The sequence below is a fragment of the Anticarsia gemmatalis genome, chromosome 18, assembly GCF_050436995.1.
Source record: "Anticarsia gemmatalis isolate Benzon Research Colony breed Stoneville strain chromosome 18, ilAntGemm2 primary, whole genome shotgun sequence".
NCBI lineage: Eukaryota > Metazoa > Arthropoda > Insecta > Lepidoptera > Erebidae > Anticarsia > Anticarsia gemmatalis.
The window spans coordinates 3,418,512-3,442,243 of record NC_134762.1 but is presented as its reverse complement, the minus strand read 5'-3'; the positions used below and the strand labels follow the sequence as shown (position 1 = coordinate 3,442,243).

Here is a 23,732-nt window from a genome sequence, read left to right as displayed (position 1 = left end):
AGTGTAGGCACAGACCAAAAAAAGTCACTTGGTGCGCTCCTTACAAACTTGCCTTGCTTCATTCGGATCTATACATCTTGTCATACAGGACCGTATAATATGATACTATGATGTTACTTAGTTTTATGTTAGAATTTACATGAGACGCCGTTGGAGGTAATCTTTATAGATTGGATTAAGAATCTGAAAGTAAGATAGTAAGAAATGTAGCCCATGATTATACATCTTCTAATCTTGCTTTCCATTCTCAGAATGAAGATAATTCGTCAATGAAATACACAATGATCTCATTGTTAAGATTAGATAATATAGCAGAAATTCTGGGAAACTTATGTGTTATGACTAAGTCTAATTCTGATATCAACGTTCAGGGAATCGTTACTACGAATTTGCGTATGCTCATGTGTTATTCGTCTATTTCAGAGTGGAGCAAAAAATAAGCGCTCAACAAGGCTGTTACAACATCACCGAAGCTCAAGCAATCATGACTGAATTGAAAAATATTCAGAAATCGCTCACGTCTGGTGAGAAAGAGAGAGCAGATCTTATGCAATCACTCGCTAAATTAAAAGATGATTTGACGAGACTGCAACTAGGAGACGCGTCTCCAGACCTTTCCACCTTATCCCTTCCTCAAGAGAAGCTCAGTACAGCGTCACAAACCGACTTATGTGCTGACTTAGTACCTATTGGTACAAGACTAGCTGAAATGGCGCGGGTACGCCTTCAGTACGATGAAGCGAGAAAGAGGATACAACAAATTCAACAACAACTAGCTGATCTTGAAGACAAAGTGCAACCAGGTCAGGCGGAATCAGACAAGGATAGACTACTACTATTCCAGGAGAAAGAACAGTTGCTTAGAGAATTGAGGAGTATTACTCCAAGAACAAGATCTAAGCAAGAAATGAGTGATATCGAGATTGAGTGTAAGAGATTAGAGCAGGACTTGAAGAGTGCCTTTGAGATGTCCAGTAAATGTATAACTGATCGTTTGAGATTACACGAAGAGAAGCGACTGTTACTGCAGCAGTTGAAAGATGCTTTAACATCAATGACGACGTTAGAAGGGCAGTTGAAGACGTTGTCTGCTAGTACATTGTCTGTGTCGAGTAGTTCGAGTCTAGGGTCTCTTTCTACCGCGAGTAGTAAAGGCTCTTTGAGTTCAGGTATTAGTTTTACTGATATCTATGGAGGTCCGCAGATAGCTGCGTCGTTCCAAGCGGATAAACCTATTGATATGGTGGATTTACATCGAAGAGTTGAAAGGTGAGTTCAAAAAACATTTTTTTTTCTAATTTGGTTTTCATGTCACTCTTTCACAGTAACTTGTAATTGAAACATCTTATACTTATTTTTTGTGTTATTCATATTGTTTTGTCTCTCTCTAAGTGAGAGGTCACGTCAACGTTGTCGATTTCGACCTTTATGGAGTAAAGCCAAGTTAGACAATACGTACAACTTTCTCAATCCAAATATTAGCGTCGCCTAAAAAGGAGCATGGCTGACACTGGCCGGTACTTTCTCCTAGGATTACCGAATCGTTATAATGCATATCTTCACTTTGTCCTATGTAAGGTTTAGTGTTAATACTTCAAAAAGTGAAACTGTTGGTCATTAAAGACAGTTCATGTAATTGTATATAAACTAAGCATAGATGTCCCGAGCTGCCTAGGTTTTAGAGATTATTACTTGGGCTTTACTAATAAAAGTGTGCCGAAATTCTATCCATTTGATACCCTAACGTAAGATATTTGCTTAATCGTTACCATATACACGATTTTACGGCAGCAAATCGCCTTAAGTCTACCAAACGTAACTATCTAGTTATACTACCTTGTATATCTAGCGCAAAGTTTAAGCATTGTTCTCATAAATATTGAACAATATAAAATGTTCTATGTTTTATAAAGAGTCTTGCCCTGTAGGGTGATAATAATAAGTAATAATAAGTGCAATAAACCTATACCATGTATTTGAAATATTTAATTTTCCATGTGTAATAGTGGACAGAAGCGGGATAACCACGGGTAAAAAGCGTAATAACTAACCCTACTCTATATTTTCTCAGGTTACTCCGCGGCACGAGTTACAACGCTGACAGTGTCACCCCCGGCGCCAGCAGTTCTCCCTCACAGCCTTCCTTATCACCGAGGAGTAGTCTGTCATCTGCCAGTCCGCCGCCGCCGCCACCTTCTTATAATCAGGTAATACATTTAAATACTAGATGAAATACTATTTAGCGCATATATTGGGATAAAATGTATGTTTGATTGGCTGATTTCGAAGAAAAGGTGTGCTGAGTCTTGTGTTCTTGTCTGTCTATGTGTATTAAATACATTAGTAAAAGGTTTATGGACAGGTACTGTTTAAATTGTGTGTTTGTTAGATATATTATAAGAGAATATTAGATTCCTCTGATAGGGGTTTCAGCGAGAAAATACTTTGTGGTCTAATGAATATTATAATATTTTCTATCATGCAAAAACATTATGTTTGGGTACCCTTAGAATGGTTAATTCTTTAAAATGAGAAAACATCAATAATTTATAATCTTCACTAAACAATTTACAGTTTATTTCAAAACATATATACACAATAATAAACAAAACAAGCAAACATTAAAGATGAAAGCGTAAATCATTAATTAAACACCTGATTATACACAGTTACATTATAACATAATAACATTAGTATTTCTAAGAAAAAACCACGTAGAATGATTACATACGTGAAAGGAAATACACAAACTTTAGGCTTGACAATATTTTATCTAACACAGGTAAAAATAGATTGTGGTACCACTATTCTACTAATATTATTTTAAAGTATGACTATAACGATTAAAAAGGTAGTGCCTAAGTAAAGTAATTTGGTTACGGTACAAACATAGATGGGTGCGCCAAAATTTGGTGATAACCTTTTAAAAACATTAAATGCTAGTTTTACCTGTTACAGATAGTTGATCCTATATATAAAAGAATTAAAACTTCTATCGATATTTCTCGTTGTAAACTAAACAATAGTTATTGGTCATGAAGCGTAAAAATAACTCTTTCTTATCTCCTTACATTACAAATTTAATTCACTATCATAGAACTACATAATCAGATTTATGCAAAGCATTGTACGCCCTGCGGCGATGTCCGTCAAAACTTTCACTTTAGCGGGTCAGATCAACGGATAACTCATGTTATTTTGCTCTTCTGTGCTAATATAAAGCCAAACAGTTTGTTTGTTTGACCGTACAAATCTCAGAAACTACTAGTTCGAATTGATAAATGATTTTTGTGTTGAATAGTGCATTTATTGGGGAAGGCTATAGGCTATATTATAATCACGCTATGATTAAGAGTGGAGCAAAAAAAGTTTGTGAAAACGGGTAAATCAAAGTCTACACGGGCGAGATCGCGGTCTGCCACTATATTTTTTTCATACGTCAAAAGATAAATTTGACAGTTTAGGCTGTACGGGTATTTCCTTTGCCAGAGGATGTTTGTGATATGACTTTTCCTGTCTCTATTTATGTATGGGTTTGTATGAGGTGTGGTTGAATGCCGAGGCTAATTAATACATGTTTGAAAATAAATAGACTTGTTTATAAATGTAGTGTAATTACTTTGTTAATTATAACTTGCGGTTGTATACATAATGGGGTACAAAAAAGCAAGAAATAGGTTTTCCTTTTTAACATATTATACCTCTTATGTCACGTTTTGTATAAGGTAGACTCATATACACTATTCCGGGAACCAAACCTGGGTATTTATGATCTGTAGATCCGCTCCTTATGCGTTAGCAGAGACATACACATTAGCAGACATACATACATACATAGATGTATAAAATCATGCCTTCCTCCCGTAGGGGTAGACTTAAACCAAAGTATTAATAAAAAAAAGTCTTAATAAACCTCTCTTGCTTCATTCACGTTCATAGATCAGTAGTAAACATGCTAACATTAATTATCTTTTGTTCTAGGTGGAAAGACAAAGGCGGCAACAGAGAGAATTGGAGGAGAAACTAGCTGAAATGAGGATAGGTGTCGCCACTGGACTTAATGAAGTCACAGGACTTGCTACGAGTAAGTTTACTTGCTTTAAAAAACACCATCAAACAACATTATGCCTCCATCTTAATATTTTACTAAATAAGTTCTCATATTATTTAATGTAAATTGTAACAGTAATAATTTGGTTCAAGAGATTTTGTGCTATACGAGATTTATGTCTCTATAGGTGTGATTTATACGGTTGGCAAAAAAATATTTAAACATTTCATAATAGTTAACTTAACTCAGTTGCATACTTCAGTCGTTTTTGTATAGGTAGACTAGTTTAAATATCATTTATACAATTCTTAAAACTCTTACTAATATTGTCCTCACGTATGCTAACCAATAGTGTTACCCATAATGTCGCTATTTTCTTTAAGATATATTTTTTTTCATAGGATTAATGTATGTTGTGTGTTAGTTCCAGTACAACTGCAAGGCCCCGGTCGGCCGTGCGAGCCTCTATCACCAATATCGGAGACGCCCCCACCGCCATCGCCGAGAACTCCCTCTTCTAGTGGTCAGTATCAACAATAACTTACTTTACAACTTACCTAATGAACAACGAATTTATCTAAGAAGGAATCTTAATTAAATACTTATTGATTTATAAAGATTCTCTATAAATTGACAGGATTTAGGTTTTACTTGCCACTTGATTACCATTAATTGATGATATTTTTGTGTTTAGTGTAGTCACAAAATGTAGTTTTGAAAAGGTTTATTTTCAACGCAGCCAAAGAAGCGACTGTTCTTGAACAATTGTAATATGAACAACAAAAAAAAATTATGTCAGTGTTAGCCTGCGTCCATCCCCTTGTTGGGAAAAAGCTTATTTCTATGATTTAAATTCTTTTCGATCTTTTTCGATCGTCTTTGTTCTGGCCCTGTCTAAGCGAGCAATAGATTTTAATGTATATTTGTGTATTACAGGTACAAACACTAGATCAGTGTCAGCGGCAGTGAGCGACGAGTCGGTGGCGGGCGACTCCGGCGTGTTCGAGGCGGCGCAAGCGGCCAACGATCCTAACAACGCTGGTAAATATTTATTATACACATTTACAATACTAGGTATTTATTATATTATTTGTATATTAAGGGGTGAAATTGGGGTTTAAGGTAATATAAAAACAAGTATGATACAGTAATGTAAATGTTTGCAAAAAGCAGTAATAACATGTCGAGTTCCCATCGCGTATATGTCACTAACTCGACAGCGACACTCAATACAACGATGGTATAAAGATAGTTTGAAACTTTTGAAATACAAAATCTGAAATCCTTACTGTGCAACTGTAATAACCTTTTTTTACATGTATTTTAGTGTAAATTGTGACTTATGTGATTTTTTTTTTGTTTATAGTGAACAGTGCACAAATTGAGATCAAATTGCGCTACTGTCCGGACGAGAGCGTGTTGGAGATCGGTATCGTACGCGCTCGCAACCTGCACGCCTTGTTCATTGATATTGGCACTGAAGTGTAAGTATTACTTGTCTATTTAACCGTGTAATTTTCCTTATTTACTCACAAATTACTTACTTAAAAATAGGTTGCTTTTTGATTTTACTTTTGTTTGATAATAAGGAGCTAGTTGCAAGGTTTTTAGATTTTGAATGACTTTATGTAAACTTAATGTCGTGTCGTAAAGAGAAGACTAGTTTTCATATTTTGTAATTTTATTGTCGATATTTAATACTCACTTTTGTTGACTCAAGTAAAAAGCTTATCAATTTTACTTATTGCTACCTCACTACTTGCTAAAGTTTGAAAGAGTGTTAAGACTTAGCGTCTATTTAGCGGCCTTATAGGTAGTATTATTTTACTTTTCACCGTACCAAATTTACAATAATCCTTTTATCTCCAGTGGTGTCCGCTGCGCGCTGGTGGTGGGCGGCGGGTGCGGCGTGGCGTGGAGCAGCGACACGGTGGCGTGGCGCGGCGGCGCCGTGCTGTGGCGCCACGCGCGCCGCGCACCTCTGCCTGACGCCAGGCACCTGCGAGCTGCCACGCTGCAGGTCAACCTGGTCGCGCACCATGAGTGTCTCGTGAGTACTTACCTTATACTTGAAGATTGATAAACTTTTGTTATCTTATGTTTTGGATCATAATTAGGGTATGTTTCCTAAGAGTCCACGGCCAAAGCAATAGCAATGTCTTCTCAAGCTCATACTCATATAATAAGAACGTGATATGACTGTATGACTACTGATATATAAATAGCTTTTTATAGAATTGCTCTTGAAAGTGTATATTAGGAAGGGTGTGAACTTTGTGTGTAATGAACGTATACGGGCAAACGTACACGTGTACATGTACCGCGTGATAAATTGTCTCTCTCTTTGGTTTATATTATAAACGCAGAAAAAATGCAATTGTCATAAAACTGATCTTGTATTTTTGCAATAACGATTATTTGATATACTTCAACAGAATAAGCACACATAATACTAATGAGTTCGGAAATATTGTAACTTTTACGTTTAGACATTAGATTAGATACACACAAAACTAACATACTCTTCACATTAACAAAACCAGCTAGTTTAATTGAATCTAACATGATGACAACTAGCCAAATTCGAGTATTCGGCTTTCAGCTTTGAGTGCCATGTGATTAACCACACAGGCGAGAGCGATTAACACTGACAACCCTAACACATACTATTAAAAACTATAATTTACCCACAAATAGTAACGAAATATTGTTTTTTTCTTGTAGGGTTGTGCCCAAGTGAGTCTAGCGGACTTCGAGCCGGACTCCGTATCTCAAAAGTGGTACAACATCCTCAGTTTCCGGTGTATGAGGAGGGATGAAAGCTCAGATGAGAGTACTGTCATATCGTCGCAGACCTCCACACTCACTAGGAATAGAGGTAAGATACTTTTTTTTTAATAAAACAAACTATTCATAAACAAATGTACAACCTATAGTAAGTCATCACTGAGAGATAAATAAATTCATTCACGTTTTATTTAATTTTTTAAAATGTTTTAGAGGTGTTTAATGTGATTATTATTACACTAAAATTAAATTACAATTAAACATGAAATCGTATTTTATTAATAAAACTGTACCTAATGTTTACTCTGTGTATTAAAATATTGTATTAATTTTGTTGCAGGTCCAGAAAGTATGACAGGCGCAGAGTGTAATGTAGATTGTGCAGAGAATTCAGCGTCGGAAGACGAAGAGTCCAGAGAACCACTTAATCAGGTGAATATACCTTACATTATTACTTCAATAAGTTAGTTTAATACTAAAGGTATGAGAATTTTATATAAATCAATTTTGTATAAGACATCGCGAGGTTGTACGCAAAGTAAACAAAATGTATACGCATTTGCGTGCAACGAAATCGAAACCAAATACAAAATCTGCTATTCTTTATTATTCTTAGAATTTCAGAGAAGAAAAATAATTTGTAGCCTTAGCTTCTCATTAAGATAGATTAATTAAGAGATTCTATTCTTCCACCCACTCATTCAATATTATTTGTGGCAATAGATAGTGGAAGAGGATTCGTTCGAGGACTACATTCCCGAGGAGGACATAGCACTGGAGGAGGAGTTCTTACACCCCACCACCGCGGAGAAGGAGACCAATACCGAGTGCAACTTCTGTCCTGAAGGCGCGAGGCAATTACATAGAAGGTAAGCTTATAATACAATACATAATAATTTTAATATATGTGGTTGAGTGACTATGTTTAGAGTAAAGGAGTAGTTAGGTTTGAAATCTTTTTCGTTTTATCTGGAGGTGGTTGAATAAGCTCCTAATACAGTTGTTGGTAGCGGGTAATTTAAATGGTTTTGGGGAAAATGGATTGACTTTTGGTGTAGGTTGTTATAATTTTTTATATGTAAGGCATTCAGATTAGGGTATTTTGCTAATCGGATTTTGGGAATAAATTGAAAAATTACATTTACAATAAGCTGTCTATAGGTACAGAGCTGTATAATAATTGCCTTATATTATTATGTACCAAAAAATAACTTAACATTACAAGTATCAAAACACTTCAAGTCCCTATACTTTTATTCTACTAAAACTGCGACATAACACGAAGAAAATTCTGGAAGAACAACTTATAAACTTAATATGTCCAAATCCTTGAAGTATTATTATATACTATGTATTCCCTATAGTAATTAAAGTCTACTAACAAAAAGGGTGATGGGTAAACTGTACTATAAATGTTTCTCCTAGATATATGAAGTTGAGGCGACCGGCGGCCGACGGACGGCCTCACGAGGCACGTCTCGAGAAATAATATACCCCTACGTTTAACTGTACATAGTCTTGTATATAGGTATGTTTACATTGTGACACAACGATTATGTGGACCTTTACACGTGATGTACTCAATGGGAATTCGTTTTTTTTGTAAAAAATTGTTTGGTGTAGTGTTAATAGATAGAATTTCTTGAGCAATATTTCTGGGATTAAAAATTGGTTAGTAAAAAATGTAATATCATAACTACTGTTACTGTAAGAAAATATCTCCGTTGTTTGCATACATACGTCCACACACGTCCTTTTCCATGGGGCACGCAAAGATAAAAGTAATGCCACTTGCTACGATTTCCCTACATCGATCTACATTTCTTTTTGTTTCCTGGTAAATCGTAGCGACTACAAGACAATCTTAAACTTCAGCTTAGTTTTAGCTTTTGCAGTAATTAAAAATAAAATTAACTAGTAATCTTTAATAATATGAATATTTTAACCTTAAGAAGTCTATATATACCATTCAATCTTATTACAAAATGTAACTCGATTCTTGGAATCTATAGAACTCCTTTTTAGTACTATTTTTGTGTAAATAATATGTTTACCATTGGGTATGTCGCTGCGCATGATTTGTTTTATATAATAATAAATAAACACGAGTGTGATGTGCATGAAACGCATGAAACGTGGCACAATGTGGATGTATCTTGTCATATTGTATATGTTTTTGTTTGTTTTTCACGTGTTCTAGTCAGATTTATAAGAAAAAATAATACTTCGAACAATCTTAACCTACGAAAATTACGATTGTTGCTTATAACTGAAAACAGTAAATGGTCCTATTTCGATAAAATACAAAAAATATTTATCACTTTTAATTATTCCACTCAAAAGCCCAAAGGCGTGGGTATACGTAAAAATTGCAGACTTGTTTAATATAATTGCAACATTCATATTCGTATATTTATTTATTGTGTTCAAGAAATTGATAATATTGTGTCAAACAAGTTGAAATATAAGAAAATTAATGCAATATTGGCCAAGAGTATCAATCTTATAAATCTGACTAAAACACATATTACTAATATCAATAACACTAAACTCAATAAGTACTAAATATGAAAATGTTTTATTATAGAAAAAGTGAACAGGCGAACGCTCTGTCGGAGCCGCTGGCCACCATCAAGCGCTCGCAAACGTTCTCTCCACAACCGCAGAGCTTCGCCAAAGCACAGTATATATGCAGGTAATATACATAACTGTTATTATATTATAGGAAAATAATACTTAAAGGTTAAAAAAGGCTTAAGTAGATTTATGTTGTTGACTACATAGGCTCTTTTTCAATTGAATATGCAGACTTTTGGCGGCTACTAGCAGTTTTCTATTTTATGAATATTGGTAGTTGTTAAAAAAAAACAAATATTCCACAAAGGCACTTTATTAGCTTTGTTCTCTCTATCTAGAGAAAAATAATGAAGCGAGTTGTATAATATATAGGATTTGTTGTTTGCTTGAAAGGAAATAAATACATAGGTACTAAATGTAATCATAGTTATAAATCCATTGTTTTCTTGTCCAGACTGAATCGTTCGGAGTCGGACTCATCAATGGCGGCGTATCGTCGTGTGACGTCACAACCGCCGCCCTCCGGCATACCATTCGACAGGAGCGTGCGCGAACGCCGATCACTTAGGTATGTATCATCAGACATTTAACATTGGACTATCTTTATGCTCAATTTGACTACCGCACTGTAGTCTTGGGTGCGAATCTCAGGTTTAGTTTGGGATTTTTTGTGAAGAAATTTTCACTAAATTAAGTAAGTTTAGATTGTATTTCTGTGTGCTTTGAAGTGTACATTAAGCCCACTCTTTTGCGCTTGATTACTAACAAGTCGTATTGGTTACTAGACTTTATTCTAGACTGCACAGAGTGTTACATGTGTTGTTTTGTCTCAGATGGGGTCGTTCGTGCGGCGCGGTGCAGGCGGCGGGCGCTGCTGGCCGCGGCGCCTGGACGCGGCCGCGCACGTCGCTGGACCTGGCGCTGGACCTGCGCGCGCAGCACACGCGCCTGCACGACCTGCGCACTGAGATCGCCAACCTCACACATCTCAAGAAGAGGTAACAACAACAAACTTTACTTTTTTCACGTATACCGACCTATAAGTTGGGTTAAAGGCTCCCCAGACTCATTATGCAATGTTTCTACTTGATAATATTTCTATTGATGACTAATAAGGATTACTCTTTTATGGGAGTGACTTAAGTATACTTAGTATTTTTTTTAATTGATGTATATTGTTAAATTCATAACGCTATTAAATGTTGCTGCTTCATTACTATTTCCAAGCCATCAGACATTAATAAAAATTATGTTGATGAATATGAGTACAACTGTTTTATTTGTTTTATAGCTAAAGTTACTGGTTTTGTGTAGTTTTGTCCAATACCTAGTAATATTTAAGAAGTTTTCATATTACTTTTACTTATTTTAATCAACCTTAGTCATGAGCAACATCACACATTTCTAAGTTACCTGTATTAACCTAACTCCACTTGTGGTGCAGATTGGAGGAGGCGTGTTCCCGCGGCGACCCGGGCGTGGCGGCGTGGGTGGCGGAGGACGCCACGCTGCGGCGCCTCGTGGGCGGCGCGGGCGTGGGCGAGCGAGCCGCCAGGCTGCTGGCGCGTACTGCCAGGAACATCTACCGCCTGCGCCGGAGCCGCCAGCCCGCCAGGAAGCCAGACCTCGTCACTTTCAAGTTAGTATTTCATCACTACATATTATTATTCACTTTATAAACCAAAGCCACAGGCCTGTTGATGCTTGTCTACAACTCTTTATTTCAAAAGAAACGATATTTGATTATTGCATTATTAACTTTATAAACCAAAGCCACAAATCTGCCCATACATGTCGACGACTCTTTGTTTCAAAAGAATCAAGTTGACGACTGAATACATATTTGAAATAATATAAATCGTATATATAAAAAAAGTCTAAAGCTTGCCTTAGCACGGCGTTGCAAAGTTATCTCCAGCAACAAATCCATTATGTGCAAGAACTTGTAAAATTACCAATGGCATATTGCTATATTAAGACTGTTTAAAAAAATGTTTCACCAATTTATTGAAATCGCAATCCACCCAGCTTTCATACAAATTACTTGCAAGACCAAATCAATTCTAACAACCAACCATTTCATCAACAGGGAAAAGATGGCCTTCTTCACTCGCACCAAACCCACCATCCCAGTCCTACCCGGGGAGGAGGGAGACGACATCCTCTCAGAAGACGACTGGGAGGACGAGCTCGAAGAACGGAGGACCCCCGACGGTAGGTCCTCTAAGACCTCTTACGAACTCCGGCGAGAGGGCCAGGCTAACGTGGTGGAGTGCAAGAACCCTTGCTTGGAGGAACCCAAGGACGACACTAAGACTGAAGAAGTAAGGTATGAGATTGTTGTTGATAGAGTACTCGGTGTACAAGTTTGAAAGGGGAGCTGTATGTCAGAGGTGGTTTTGTTTGTAGATAATTGGGTTGGGTAGGAGTTGATGAGCAAAACTTATCATAAATAATAAAATTCACCCGATTCTGTATCATCGGGCACAATTGTGTCTTTTAAAATGTGGTTGGGTACAAAATTGTACCCATTTTAAAATGTTTTTGGACGAATTGGCTGATACTTTTGACTATATTGGTAGGGATTTTAAAAAATATACAGTTCAGTGTAAAATTTATTTCTGTACCATAATTATGTACGGATTTGCCTTTATAAAAGATTTTGTTCATCGACTTCTGCACAATAGTGGTAAATTTTATTTGACACATATTCAAGTAATCTTACAAACAAAACCACCTGTTTAAACAGCTCTAAGTATGGCCTATGGCAAAATATGGCACCATAAAAATTGCATAAAAATATAAAACATAATTTACTGTGATCATATTGCCTATTGAGATTTTCTGGTTCGAAGACTGAAGCTAAAACTTATAGAATATTGGTTATATTATATATCCGGACTCTAAGATATGTACGTATGTGTGCAAATAGAGTGCCATAAAGATTACATTGATCTTATTCATTATACCAGTTTTATGTATCGTATTGTATGTACAAATATAAGAACAAATTCAAACCCCTGACTATTCGTATTACTAAAATCCCGTCCATAGATAAAAATTTAGATAAAAACTGTTACAAAAAACCATTTGTATTTATAAAAGTTGTGGTTTAAATATACTTATAGTTCAGGGGTTAAATGTAGTGCCTTTTAATGATTGGTGCCTGATGTAAAGCCTGCGATTGTGCCATATATGGCATGCCAGACGGGAGTGAATAGGTACAAAGTAGTTGTATGACAAGTCACAAAATGTATGCCAAACATATTTTTTTATTGTAATTAGAACATAATGTGGGGTTACGGTCACTTTGTAAATAAAAATACGTAAAATTTCGGACCCACCGACTAAGTTCATCTGTAGATAAAATAAAACTACATAATTTTTGCAAAAATATTTTCTAATGCAATTGCAATTTATCAATTTTAACTGCATTTCGAAGAACTTTATTCCGCATTGCAATCAAATTTTTGATTTTTGCAAAAGTTATATCTGATTAGGGTTCTCTCCACCGAATAAATAGGACTTGAAAGGCCAAAAAGAAAGCTTTGTACATAAGGCTTTAGTTATGTGGAGTAATTGCCCTATGTCTTTCAAACTGACCTAGAAAAATGTCCACTTAAAACCCGATAACAATGAAAAAAAAAATCTATTCACAAATTTCAAAATTACAACAACGGCTACAAATTTTCTAGGTCCGAATATTTTGACACGCAAAATCTTTGTCGTTTTAAAGTCGATTCACATCTACCGGCTCAACGTGTGAAAAACACAGACGACAATTTTTTAAACAACTAGCCGTCAATCAAATACATAGGATACCTCATTAATTTCTTTCACAAAAACTAGATACAGGCAAGAACTCTTTAACATTATTAGGCGTGAATATGCCCATTATAGTATGTATATATGTATGTATTTTTTAACGTCTGTGTTACATTTCCACGCCAGCAGATGTGATCGAAGCTTTAAACGTGCAATATTTACTAGTTATAATTCCATTATGTGCTGCGTTCTCAGATCTGAATATGTACTGAACATTTTGTCTCAATCATTCATCATTCGTATGTTAAAACTTACTTTAGTTATAAACGTCAATTGTTTTCGGGTAACATACCCCTAAATACTCCTTTCTATCTATTTGTCTGTCAAATTTATATGCAAAGGAACTATGTTAGCGTTTATAAATGAAGAGATTATAATTTTGTCAGCAAAAATATATCGACAATTTACTAAATTACATTTTTTTACAAAAATATCCAAAAAAATGTCTGGTTTTCTAAACGTATCGATATATTTTTGTAAACAATCATAATGTAAACATAATTTTGTACATTCTGTACATATCTTTATTTAATATTATTATTCTAGTTAATAAAAATCTGTGTAAATAATCTGAATAAAAATATGTTTAATGAAAGAATTTGCATATCTGAATTTTGACTTTATGACTATTACTATTATCTTATTAATTATTTAGCAATATTAGTCCATGTTAAGTATTTTTATATCAAGAATACAATAGTCTCCTAGCTGTAATCTTTACGTAATGTTACATTTTTGTAAAAAATGTATATTTTTATTATAATTATTTACTTGGAGTTTTTATACATAGTGTAATTGTTACTGAGGTGAATTTGGATTTGCCAAATTAATATAAGCCTTGTTTTAATTCTTCCATTAAAATAAAGGGGTCATTATATTTTGTAAAAATGCCAATACAATTCATACAAATGAAAATAAAAATTATAAATTAATACTACATTGTTTAATTTTACCTTATCTTAAATTCTTTACATTTCTACACATCTTTATAAATCTGTCTAACTAACAACTCTTGGTTCACGAAATAGAAATCTCTCTTAAAAATATTCGTATCTTCCATAAACGAAGTTAATAATTGAAATACGGCAATTGTTTTCATTGAAATAATTTCACAAAAATATTTAATCAATTAGGTACTAGACTTAAGTTTTATTAGTAATAAAATCTATTTTTGATCAAACCTGCATTACAAACACATGAAGTTATTATATTTTCTGTTCACATTATATAGTCTTACCTATGTACACACAAAGTCCCACAACACGACACAATTTAGCGATCGTATCAAGAGATAGGTTGACAATTGCCGCTAAACATTAGCTTACCGTGTTGTCGTTATTATTGCGCTGATTGCTTTATATAACTACCTAACTAACGTAGATTATATAGTTAAGCCACGTAATTGGATGGTTAGTACAGTAAACAGTAGACTAGGTTGTAAATACAATTATAATGAAAAAAATATTGAACTGCCGAGTAAGTCATAACAGACTGGACTTAAAATATAACGTACCTAAGTACGGCATTTTCAGTTATTATTTTTTTGGTAATGGGACTGTTTATCGTTCCGTTCGTTCGTTCGTCGTATGGTCCGTGGTCAACCTAGTGTCAAAGTTGTTCAAGCCACCCGAGAGGCCTTTGACGTGGCTTAACGACTGTTATCTTAGTAGACAACAACCGGGACCGACTTTTAACGTGCCCTCCGAAGCACGGAGACGCCCAGCTCAAATACCACTATGCGGTCACCCATCTATGGAATGACCGCGGCAATGGTTGCTTAACCCACGGATCGTTTACCGACCGGTGAGCGCAACTGGCTATGGGCGCCTTTATCGTTCCAGAACATAGGAAACAAAACTAACCTTGATTGAAACTAGGTGAAGTTCCAATTTTCTTTTTAGTTCCAATTTTCTGTTTAATTCTATAGAAAAGCTGCTACTACTACTAAAGCAATACATCCGAAGACAAAGCAATTAGTAGGTACTGGATACCTGCATTTTGAGTCATATGATCATTTTTAGAGAATTAAACTATATAATTCTCTGGTGGTGTGTGTAGAATAGGTCCTGCTGAGCCTAGGTTAGTACCACATCATAGATATACATCTACGTATCATAGCATATCCTCCGATCTAGATAGCTAGCTATAAAAGCAGTAAGCAGGCAGTTACTTTATAATATGCACGCAAAATCCTATACACCTGCAAACCGTGGCAGTCCTAACAAAACCCTACAGGTACATTTATCTACATAACCTAGTTTTAGCTCGTTATTTCGTGTCGGTTATTTAACAGTTGTCATCAGGCCTTCGACTACACTGCCTAGACTAGATAAATAAGATAATTATCTGACTTATTGTATCGCTTTATCCGGTATTGCATGCATTGAAGGTATAAATGCAAAAATGTAATGGTAATGTTTGTTCTGTTTTTCATATATAGTTGTTTATTTCGATTCTAGATTATGACTGTCGATCATGAGGTCCGGTGTTTGATTATTGGTGCATATTGCGTTTTGTCGTTTCGCGAATCTGTACTCATAAGCTCAAGCCTTCTACGGCATATTTCTTCGTAGGTATTAGGTTAGTGTAGTAACGTAATTGGCAAATAGAATAGCTCTGAGTAAAATATAAATACTGGCCTTTCCATTAGAACCTATCGGCAAAACGTAATAACATATTAACAGTACGATTTGTACTACCAGGGGTAACACCAAACAATAGCTACAGTTATTTTCCTAAAAGGGAGAACCGTTTGAATAAAAATTACTTATTACAAAAATATACTCAAAATAGCCTAAGATGTTATCAACAAATCACAGTAATTTCTGTTAAAAATAGTACCAACTTGTCCAACACCACTCAAATCTATTTATATTCATAAAAACACTCCACCTACGAATTAACCGATAAAAACGTAAGATTCGAGATCACAAATCACAATAAAAGGGAAATTAATAACAGTGTTGCCAGAGCCGAAATAACAGTAAGTATAACAGTGTTGTAGGTAGAGTACTTAAACCTCTGAGAAACACGCAAGGGCTCAATCTTACAATCGCGACTTACTATCGGCTAGATTACACTTGAAAATAACGATGTAATGTACGCACGATGGAATATGGTGCAATGTTTTATAAAAATTACGGAAAAAATACTGCTCCTTAGTAGCATATATAAGAGGTCATGGTGCAATAGGTAAGGTATTTTTGGGTTATTTTGCTTTACATTGAGGATTCCATTCCTATAGCTCATAATACAGTGATACTATGTATCTGCTTGATTTGTAGGGACTTTGTTTCATATGCCATTGCTTAGTAATGTTATTTTTAAGCAAATGGATGGTATACAGAAAGAAGTTAGCATATTTGTAAAATTGGATTTAAAATAGGCTCTTTTATATTATATTCTTTGTATTTTGCCACACAAGTTGCAGTGGCTCCTAAACTGGTCAAAAGTAAAAAACTTTAAATTATTTGTGTTCTGCCCAACAAGTTGTTTTGGCTCCTAAACTGATTTGAAATAAAAAATAAATCCAGTAAACATTTTTCGTCGCATGCTATTCCATTGAACGTCTTATAACAAGTGGTCTATCGGCTCTATGGCACGCACACGTCCGCTCAGGATACGCTCCGTCTAACCCAGATTGTGTGGCTAAAAGAATTTTATACCACTCCACCTTGAGGTGGAACTAATTAGGAATTTTCGACCACTTACCGCCACGTTTATGCGTAAGAGAACACCATTAATCATAGCTGAAGCTTTTTGTTGTGGTTAAGTTACCATGCTGACTTTTGAAAGGTAGAATTATGAAGAATTACTGCAACCTTAATCTCCCAACATGAAAATTAATAAAATAACTATGGTATGGTTTCTCCACTAGACAGAACCACTTTTTTTAAATATGGTTAGTTACATTGATAAATCTTAACTCTGAAGTCTTAATTAGAAGTAGTGCATCCAAGAAAATGGTCAGAAATTTTAGCAGATAATTCTTTGGTAGATTGTTTAACAATAGCGACATCATTGTTACTCTTTCCTCTACAAGTATCTGAAGAATATCAGAGCACACTTATTGTTTCTTTTATCAGCTAGCTGATAAATATCAAGACATTCTATAAGAAAGACCAACACTGAGTTTGTGTATCCCTAACGAATAACGAAAATCATTAAGCATTTCCTTTCATAACAATAAAATACGACAGAATTATACGACAATTCCACCCACAAAATAAAATATAATATGCATAGAAATTATTCCACGCGCACCACGCCAATTACAGGAGCATTGCCAAAGAAAAGCATCTACGTTATTCGTAAAAACTTTAACCTAATTGTGAGAAATCCGCCCCTAGCACGCGACGCAGCGGCGTCAGACGGTGAGTGAACCACGGGTCAAATGAAATCGATTTATTATTAAACATGCGACGGAATGTTCCAGATTTATATTAATTTTAAGTCTATTTTTCATGTTAATGGTGTTAGTTTATTGTTATTGCTTAATCTGAGAAAACACGAACAAAGTTAATTACACTACACGCTTAGTTATTAAACAGTTAATAGGTAATGTTGGAGGGAGTTATCAAAAGATGATTAGTATATTTTTGACTTAAGTGATATTGTGCTTCGTAACTGAAATTAAAACACGTCCAGAAAAAATATGGACAAGGACGCTCGTCACGAAATCCTGGATTTAACATTATGTCATTGAAGCAGCTCAGATTTAACAAAACTACTAATCAAAATGACAATGGGAGACGCTGTTTTGCACGCGCTCTAAAGCTTATTAGAAAAAGAGTAGCTGCTTCAACACATCTATACCAGACCTCTTACACATCGCTTCAGCTCAACAATTAACCAACTTGATCCGCTATCTCTTATGCCACACACCACACGTATGCGTGACCACTACGTCACGCGCGACTTCGTCCGGAAGCGGCCGGGGGGAGGTACACCACTGAACTAGCGGCGGGAGGGGGGGCGCTGGCCGAACTTACGTGGAATTATGGAAATTATGTAACATTACCCACGGCTTGGCCAGCGGTTTATGGTTTAGTTATGGCTACTGCTTTTAGTGCGCTGTAAATACTTGGGCTCGTTTAAAATAATTTTTTTAGGGTTCGTAGTAATAGTTAAAGTATATTATTATACATAGTTTGAATGATAAAATGCTTTTTGAAACCATTTTGAAGGAAATATTTTAAAGACTTAAAATTATGAGGTACCTTTAAGTTGAACAGGACACTACACACAAAAAAAATATGTATAGCTAAAAGGTTATTAGGATAGAGATACTCGTAGTAGTGTCGATTTAGTTCACTCGAAGCATTGAGTAGATTAAGCATCCTTTTGACGCGGATATAACGAAAGTCGTGAAGCCGTGTCAAACGCCTGTTGGTACCTTTGACTACTTTGACACTAAGTTGACTACTAACTTGAGTAGGGAAAAATGTACGTGAATCCTAAAATTTAAGCGTACAGTACTGACATTTTTGATTTAGTTTATAAAATATCTGTTTCTGTAAATCAAGGTTGTTATTGTAACAATCCTCATAGAACTCATTAATTTTAACAATAGCTAACCTTTATTAAATTCAGGGCATGATATTCAATACAAATCGTATAATTGTAAATGAATGGTGTTCTGATTCAAAGCTATTAAACTTCTAAGATAGCAGGAGTAGTGGCTTATCTGTAAACGATCACGAAATCTTACTCGAAGCAGGGTTACGTTTAACTTGTAGGTTTAAAACTAGATATTATTTGGTGTTAGTAGATTAGGAATACTGTGCATTGCCTAGTAGATTACATTGCAGTTACAGCATATCCTACTAATATTATAAATGCAAAAGTTTGTGAGAATGTTTGCATGTATGGATGTTTGTTACTCTTTCACACAAATACTACTGAACCGATTACGACTAAATTTGGTAGGTTATATAGGTAGCTGAAGACCCACAATAACACATAGGCTTCTTTTATCCCGGAGTTTCCGAGGGATCGGGATTTACACAGGGCGGGTTTCCACGCGGACGAATTCGCGGCGGCCCCTAGTAATAATGTATTATAGGAGTCGAATTGTTTATTCATCTGCGTCATTACTCTCTTATTACTGGGCATGACTTTTCTTCAATCGAAAAATCGAGTAATTTGAAATCTTGTCTTAATGTTTAAAAATCCTTAACATTTTGAACATATATTTGACGTTAAAACAGTTTTTAAAGGGTACAGGGACAGCGTGGTGGTCTCAAAGCCTTACCTGTCCCTTATTCTGAGAGGGTGATTCTGCCATCATAACTTTTTTAAGGTAAAATGCGTGTTCGCGTTAACTCCCGTGGTCTATTATACATTGATCCTTGCCATGTCTAGCAGCGGTTCATAACCTTTTTTTATTAATATGAAACCAAAACTTATACATATCACAAAATTACCATGATTTTTACAAGCAGAATATAGTCCATTAATAATTGAGACCATAACGGTGATGGTCAGATATGTGGCGCGTCCTCACAATGGCCTAGTCACACAATAGTCGCATGTGTCATGTGGGATCGCTGGCTGAATGACAATATACAGGCGCGGATCCACGGCGCCTGGATGTGAGGACTCAGTTACAGCGAGACTTATCACCAAAAATATTAGGATATTTTTTCCTTAGAAAATATTTATGAACTTTAGTAGTAATCGGTTAATTCAGAAGTAAAATCCTGTAACTATTTTATACAACTAGGTTTTTATGAGTATCTCGTGGTTGTCATATTAGTAGGTAAATAAATATAAAATATTTCATAACTATAATTTTAAAGTTTATTATCATGTTACAGCTACACGCAGTCGCTAGTCCTGCTTATAAGTATTGAAAATAAGTTGCACTTAACCGATTTCAGGCAAAAAAAACACGTTTAATTCTTCTTGTGAAACTTTTTTACCCGTAAATTACTTACTTTTTTTAACGAACAAAATTTGAAGAAGAAGAAAAAAAATTATAATCTGTATCATCAAATCTGTACCTTAATTTCAATAAATAAATCAGATCAAATCACGGTAACAAGCTTCCAATAACTTTAATGAAACAATCAATTAACTCTTCAACACTGGGGCCACCCACGTGCACAGTTCGGTAGGAAATCTCACGCAAATCTCATTCTCATTCGTACGGGCGCAGCGCAGGCGGCTTATCAATAAAGCCTGCCATTGTATGGTTATTCGACATTACGAGTACTGACGAATTAGTTGGAAATACTATTTTGACAAATTTAAGCAAGCGTTTCGATTTAGGCGGTTGAATATTGTATGATGTTTAGATGTTTCTGTAATAATTAATTTAAAATTGGATGAAAGCAGTTCTATTTAATAACTATTCTGGTAACTGGTCAAATCGCCCTTAATATCGTTGGTAAAATTGAAAAAAAAATCCTATCTTATGGGAACTTTTATTTTATTACCATCCCAAAGCTCGATTTATTTTAAAGAATCAGGACATTAAAATTTCTTCTTCAGAAGTTTTCTTTAACTTGACGCTAAGGGCGTTGATCAGTTTTTATACAATCGACAGTCGATAATATTCGTTCCTGTGGTATGTATTGGCGTTCGCGTTATAAATAAATACCTAGTACCAATTAGATTGTCGAAATACTGTTTTTTGGTTGTTTGAAAAGAAAATCATCGTAAAGTTAACATTTCTCTTTTAAAAAAACCTGATACAACACGTACTTCATCATCGTTAATCAAACTGAAAATTCCTTTAGTGCAATAATTCAATGAGCACGCGTTTCTTAAACAAACAATCATATGAAACATTCCCGCTTTGAATTATTACTACGTTTCTTAGAAAACATTTGTGTGAGCATTACTTCTGTACAGTTTTAACTTATAATCGGGTTTTTTACTTGAATTCAAGCTATTACGAACTAAAGTATGTAAGTAACTTGGTCACTGTGAAATACTTGGAAAGTAAAATTATTATGAAATGGAAATGTGTTAAAGGAAAATTATTTTTTTATCAGGAACTGTTTCACTTCCCGGGAAGGCGGTGTTCATAATTTAGCTGCTGGGGTGATGTTTTATTCTTTTTTCTTCTTTGCATTTTTTTTTTTTTTTTTTTTTTTAATAACCCATATCTGTCCCACTGCAGGGCAAGGGTCTCCTCCCAAACGAGGCGGAGGGGTTAGGCCTTGAGTCCACCACGCTGGCCAAGTGCGGGTTGGGGACTTTGCATGCCCTCAATAATGTATTAAACAAATTTTAGGCATGCAAGGTTTCCTCACGATGTTTTCCTTCACCGTTAGAGCAAGTGATGATTATTTCTAATACACACATAACTTCGAAAAGTCATTGGTGTGTTGCCTCGGATTCGAACCTGCGACCACTTGCGTGGGAGGTGCCAACTTAAACCACTCGGCTATCACTGCTTGTTTTGTTGTCTTTGCATTTAGAAAAGGATATTTGCTCACAAAGTTCACATCATCTCGTAGTTTAGCATGGAAAACCTCATTAGCAATTATTTGGTCCAAATAACAGTTCTTATATGTTTTGATTCAAGTCTAAGATAACAAGTTAAGGTTACATCTATAAAATTACTTACTACTAAGTATAATTAGGATTTATAAAACCGCGTAAATTCTTACAGTGATTGCAAAGTAAGGTAAATGTTGATCGCAATAACAATTTAAATATCAAATCTTTGTAGCTAACACAAATGATGTCTTACACAATAAATAAGCATTAAATCAGACATACCAAAATTCATAACGAAAGATTTACTAATTTAGTCTTAGTTACACAACATAACAACAAATATCATAACTTTCGCATAACTTATCGATATTATAATTTATGTAGCAATACGAAAGATTTTATCTTAGCTTATTGTTTCTATAGTGGCACAATGACAGCGCTAAAACAGTAGTCGTGTTAATATTATGTAAATAAGAACGAAATCATTAGTTATGACAGTGCATAAATTACTTGTGACAGTTTTTTTTAATCTTGTGTTTGTAGATGGTTAATAGAATAGAATAGAATTGTAATCCAGGTCTTAAACGGTCTGCGGGTCTATCTATCTATCTGTCTCTTCTGCCCATTTCTATCCATTGTTGAGTATTGGCCTCTCCCTCATTTTTTTCCATCCTGCGCTTGTCTCATCCATTGCAGTCCTATACATTGGAAGATTAGAAACTATCTATGGGTCAAATTTTAGTAAATAACACTACCAGTAGCTCAATTTTTTACTATTATAACTACCGACAACCGACCTGGCATCGAGAAATTTTGTATGAAAATCTGATCAGCGCCTCTGACGGGCGTCGTAGAAAATATTTTGGCAGTACATTCTAACTGTCAATATTTCGATACTTGACAGTACCGATTGTACAGAATCGCGCTACAGCTACAGTATTTTTTGCATGAATAAGTACCAAACGCCAGCATTAATTCATCCGTGATCCAAAAAACTATTTAGTATATGATCTAAGGATCGTAAAGAATGTTGTGACACGGACAGCTTCATCTATCAACAATTTACGTCCGTGATCCTTCGTGTTTTGAATCGTTTTTGTAAAATTAGTCTCGCGTTCTTACTTCCTGACGAGATCACGAGAGGAGCCACAGGTGGGTAGGTAACAAGAATGTAGACTATGTAACTGAAAAAAACATTACGTACCGAAATACCTCCACATAGTGACACTGACATTGTTCTGCATTCACAGAATAATAACAAACATGACTATTTGTTCATAGAAATAATACAAAAGTTGGAAATCCGGTTTTTAAGGCTTGCATGTGAACTAATAAACTACTTCTCAACTTATCATTTTTTTTTTTTTTTTTTTTGTATTCTTTGATTAGACTTGTACTCGTTCCTGGTGGGATGGCCAGGGAGGGGACTAGAAATCCAAGGGAGAAGCCTTTGCTCAGCAGTGGGACACAGATACAGGCTAGTTAAAAAAAATGATAAAACTTGAGTTCCGTACTTTCATGAATACTTGAAATAAAAAAATCCGTATACCTATTTTATGGCGTTTGGAATTTGGAACTTTTCAATGTTAAGAACTCATGTATTACAATAGATTTTTACTGAAAATTAAAGCTTTCGCAGAAGGTTCTAGGTTACCATCGGCCAGTGTTAAAGCCATAGAAATTTTACTTCCTAATTTAAGTAATTCTGTTATAAACAAATTTCCGTTTCAACAAACACAATAGGTATCAATCAATATAGTTTCCAACCCCGTATTAAGGTGCCAGCCATCCTTCAGAACGAAAAGCCTAACAATCGTATGTAATTAATCACTTCAACAAAGGAAAATCCGTGTAATGGTGGAAAGCAATTTCATCAAAATAATCCTAGTAATTTAGGTGATATTGATAGATGTGTTCTATTGTTGTTTTCGTTTTGGTATCCGTTACCATGGTACGGTGTTATTTTGGTTCAAATTGGAGTTTTTTTGTAGATTTTATCGAGGTTTACTTTTGTTTGACAGAAAACATAGAAAGCCTATTA

The 23,732-nt window shown here is 35.1% G+C and overlaps 1 protein-coding gene across 2 annotated transcripts in view; it reads left to right on the top strand.

The window, feature by feature from the left end:
- Window positions 1–14,174, top strand: part of kibra (WW and C2 domain containing protein kibra) — a 63,417-nt gene extending 49,243 nt beyond the window's left edge. For both annotated transcript variants that reach the window (XM_076125770.1, XM_076125768.1), the window contains 15 exons: window positions 424–1,269; window positions 2,072–2,207; window positions 3,982–4,084; window positions 4,476–4,574; window positions 4,988–5,092; window positions 5,418–5,535; window positions 5,921–6,101; window positions 6,776–6,929; window positions 7,179–7,270; window positions 7,562–7,707; window positions 9,426–9,533; window positions 9,870–9,983; window positions 10,249–10,413; window positions 10,860–11,054; window positions 11,505–14,174. In XM_076125770.1, the coding sequence (XP_075981885.1) occupies window positions 424–1,269; window positions 2,072–2,207; window positions 3,982–4,084; window positions 4,476–4,574; window positions 4,988–5,092; window positions 5,418–5,535; window positions 5,921–6,101; window positions 6,776–6,929; window positions 7,179–7,270; window positions 7,562–7,707; window positions 9,426–9,533; window positions 9,870–9,983; window positions 10,249–10,413; window positions 10,860–11,054; window positions 11,505–11,787 (2,845 nt within the window). In that variant the 3' untranslated portion in view covers window positions 11,788–14,174. The remainder of the gene's footprint in view (window positions 1–423; window positions 1,270–2,071; window positions 2,208–3,981; window positions 4,085–4,475; window positions 4,575–4,987; window positions 5,093–5,417; window positions 5,536–5,920; window positions 6,102–6,775; window positions 6,930–7,178; window positions 7,271–7,561; window positions 7,708–9,425; window positions 9,534–9,869; window positions 9,984–10,248; window positions 10,414–10,859; window positions 11,055–11,504) is intronic.
- Window positions 14,175–23,732: the final 9,558 nt, after the last annotated feature.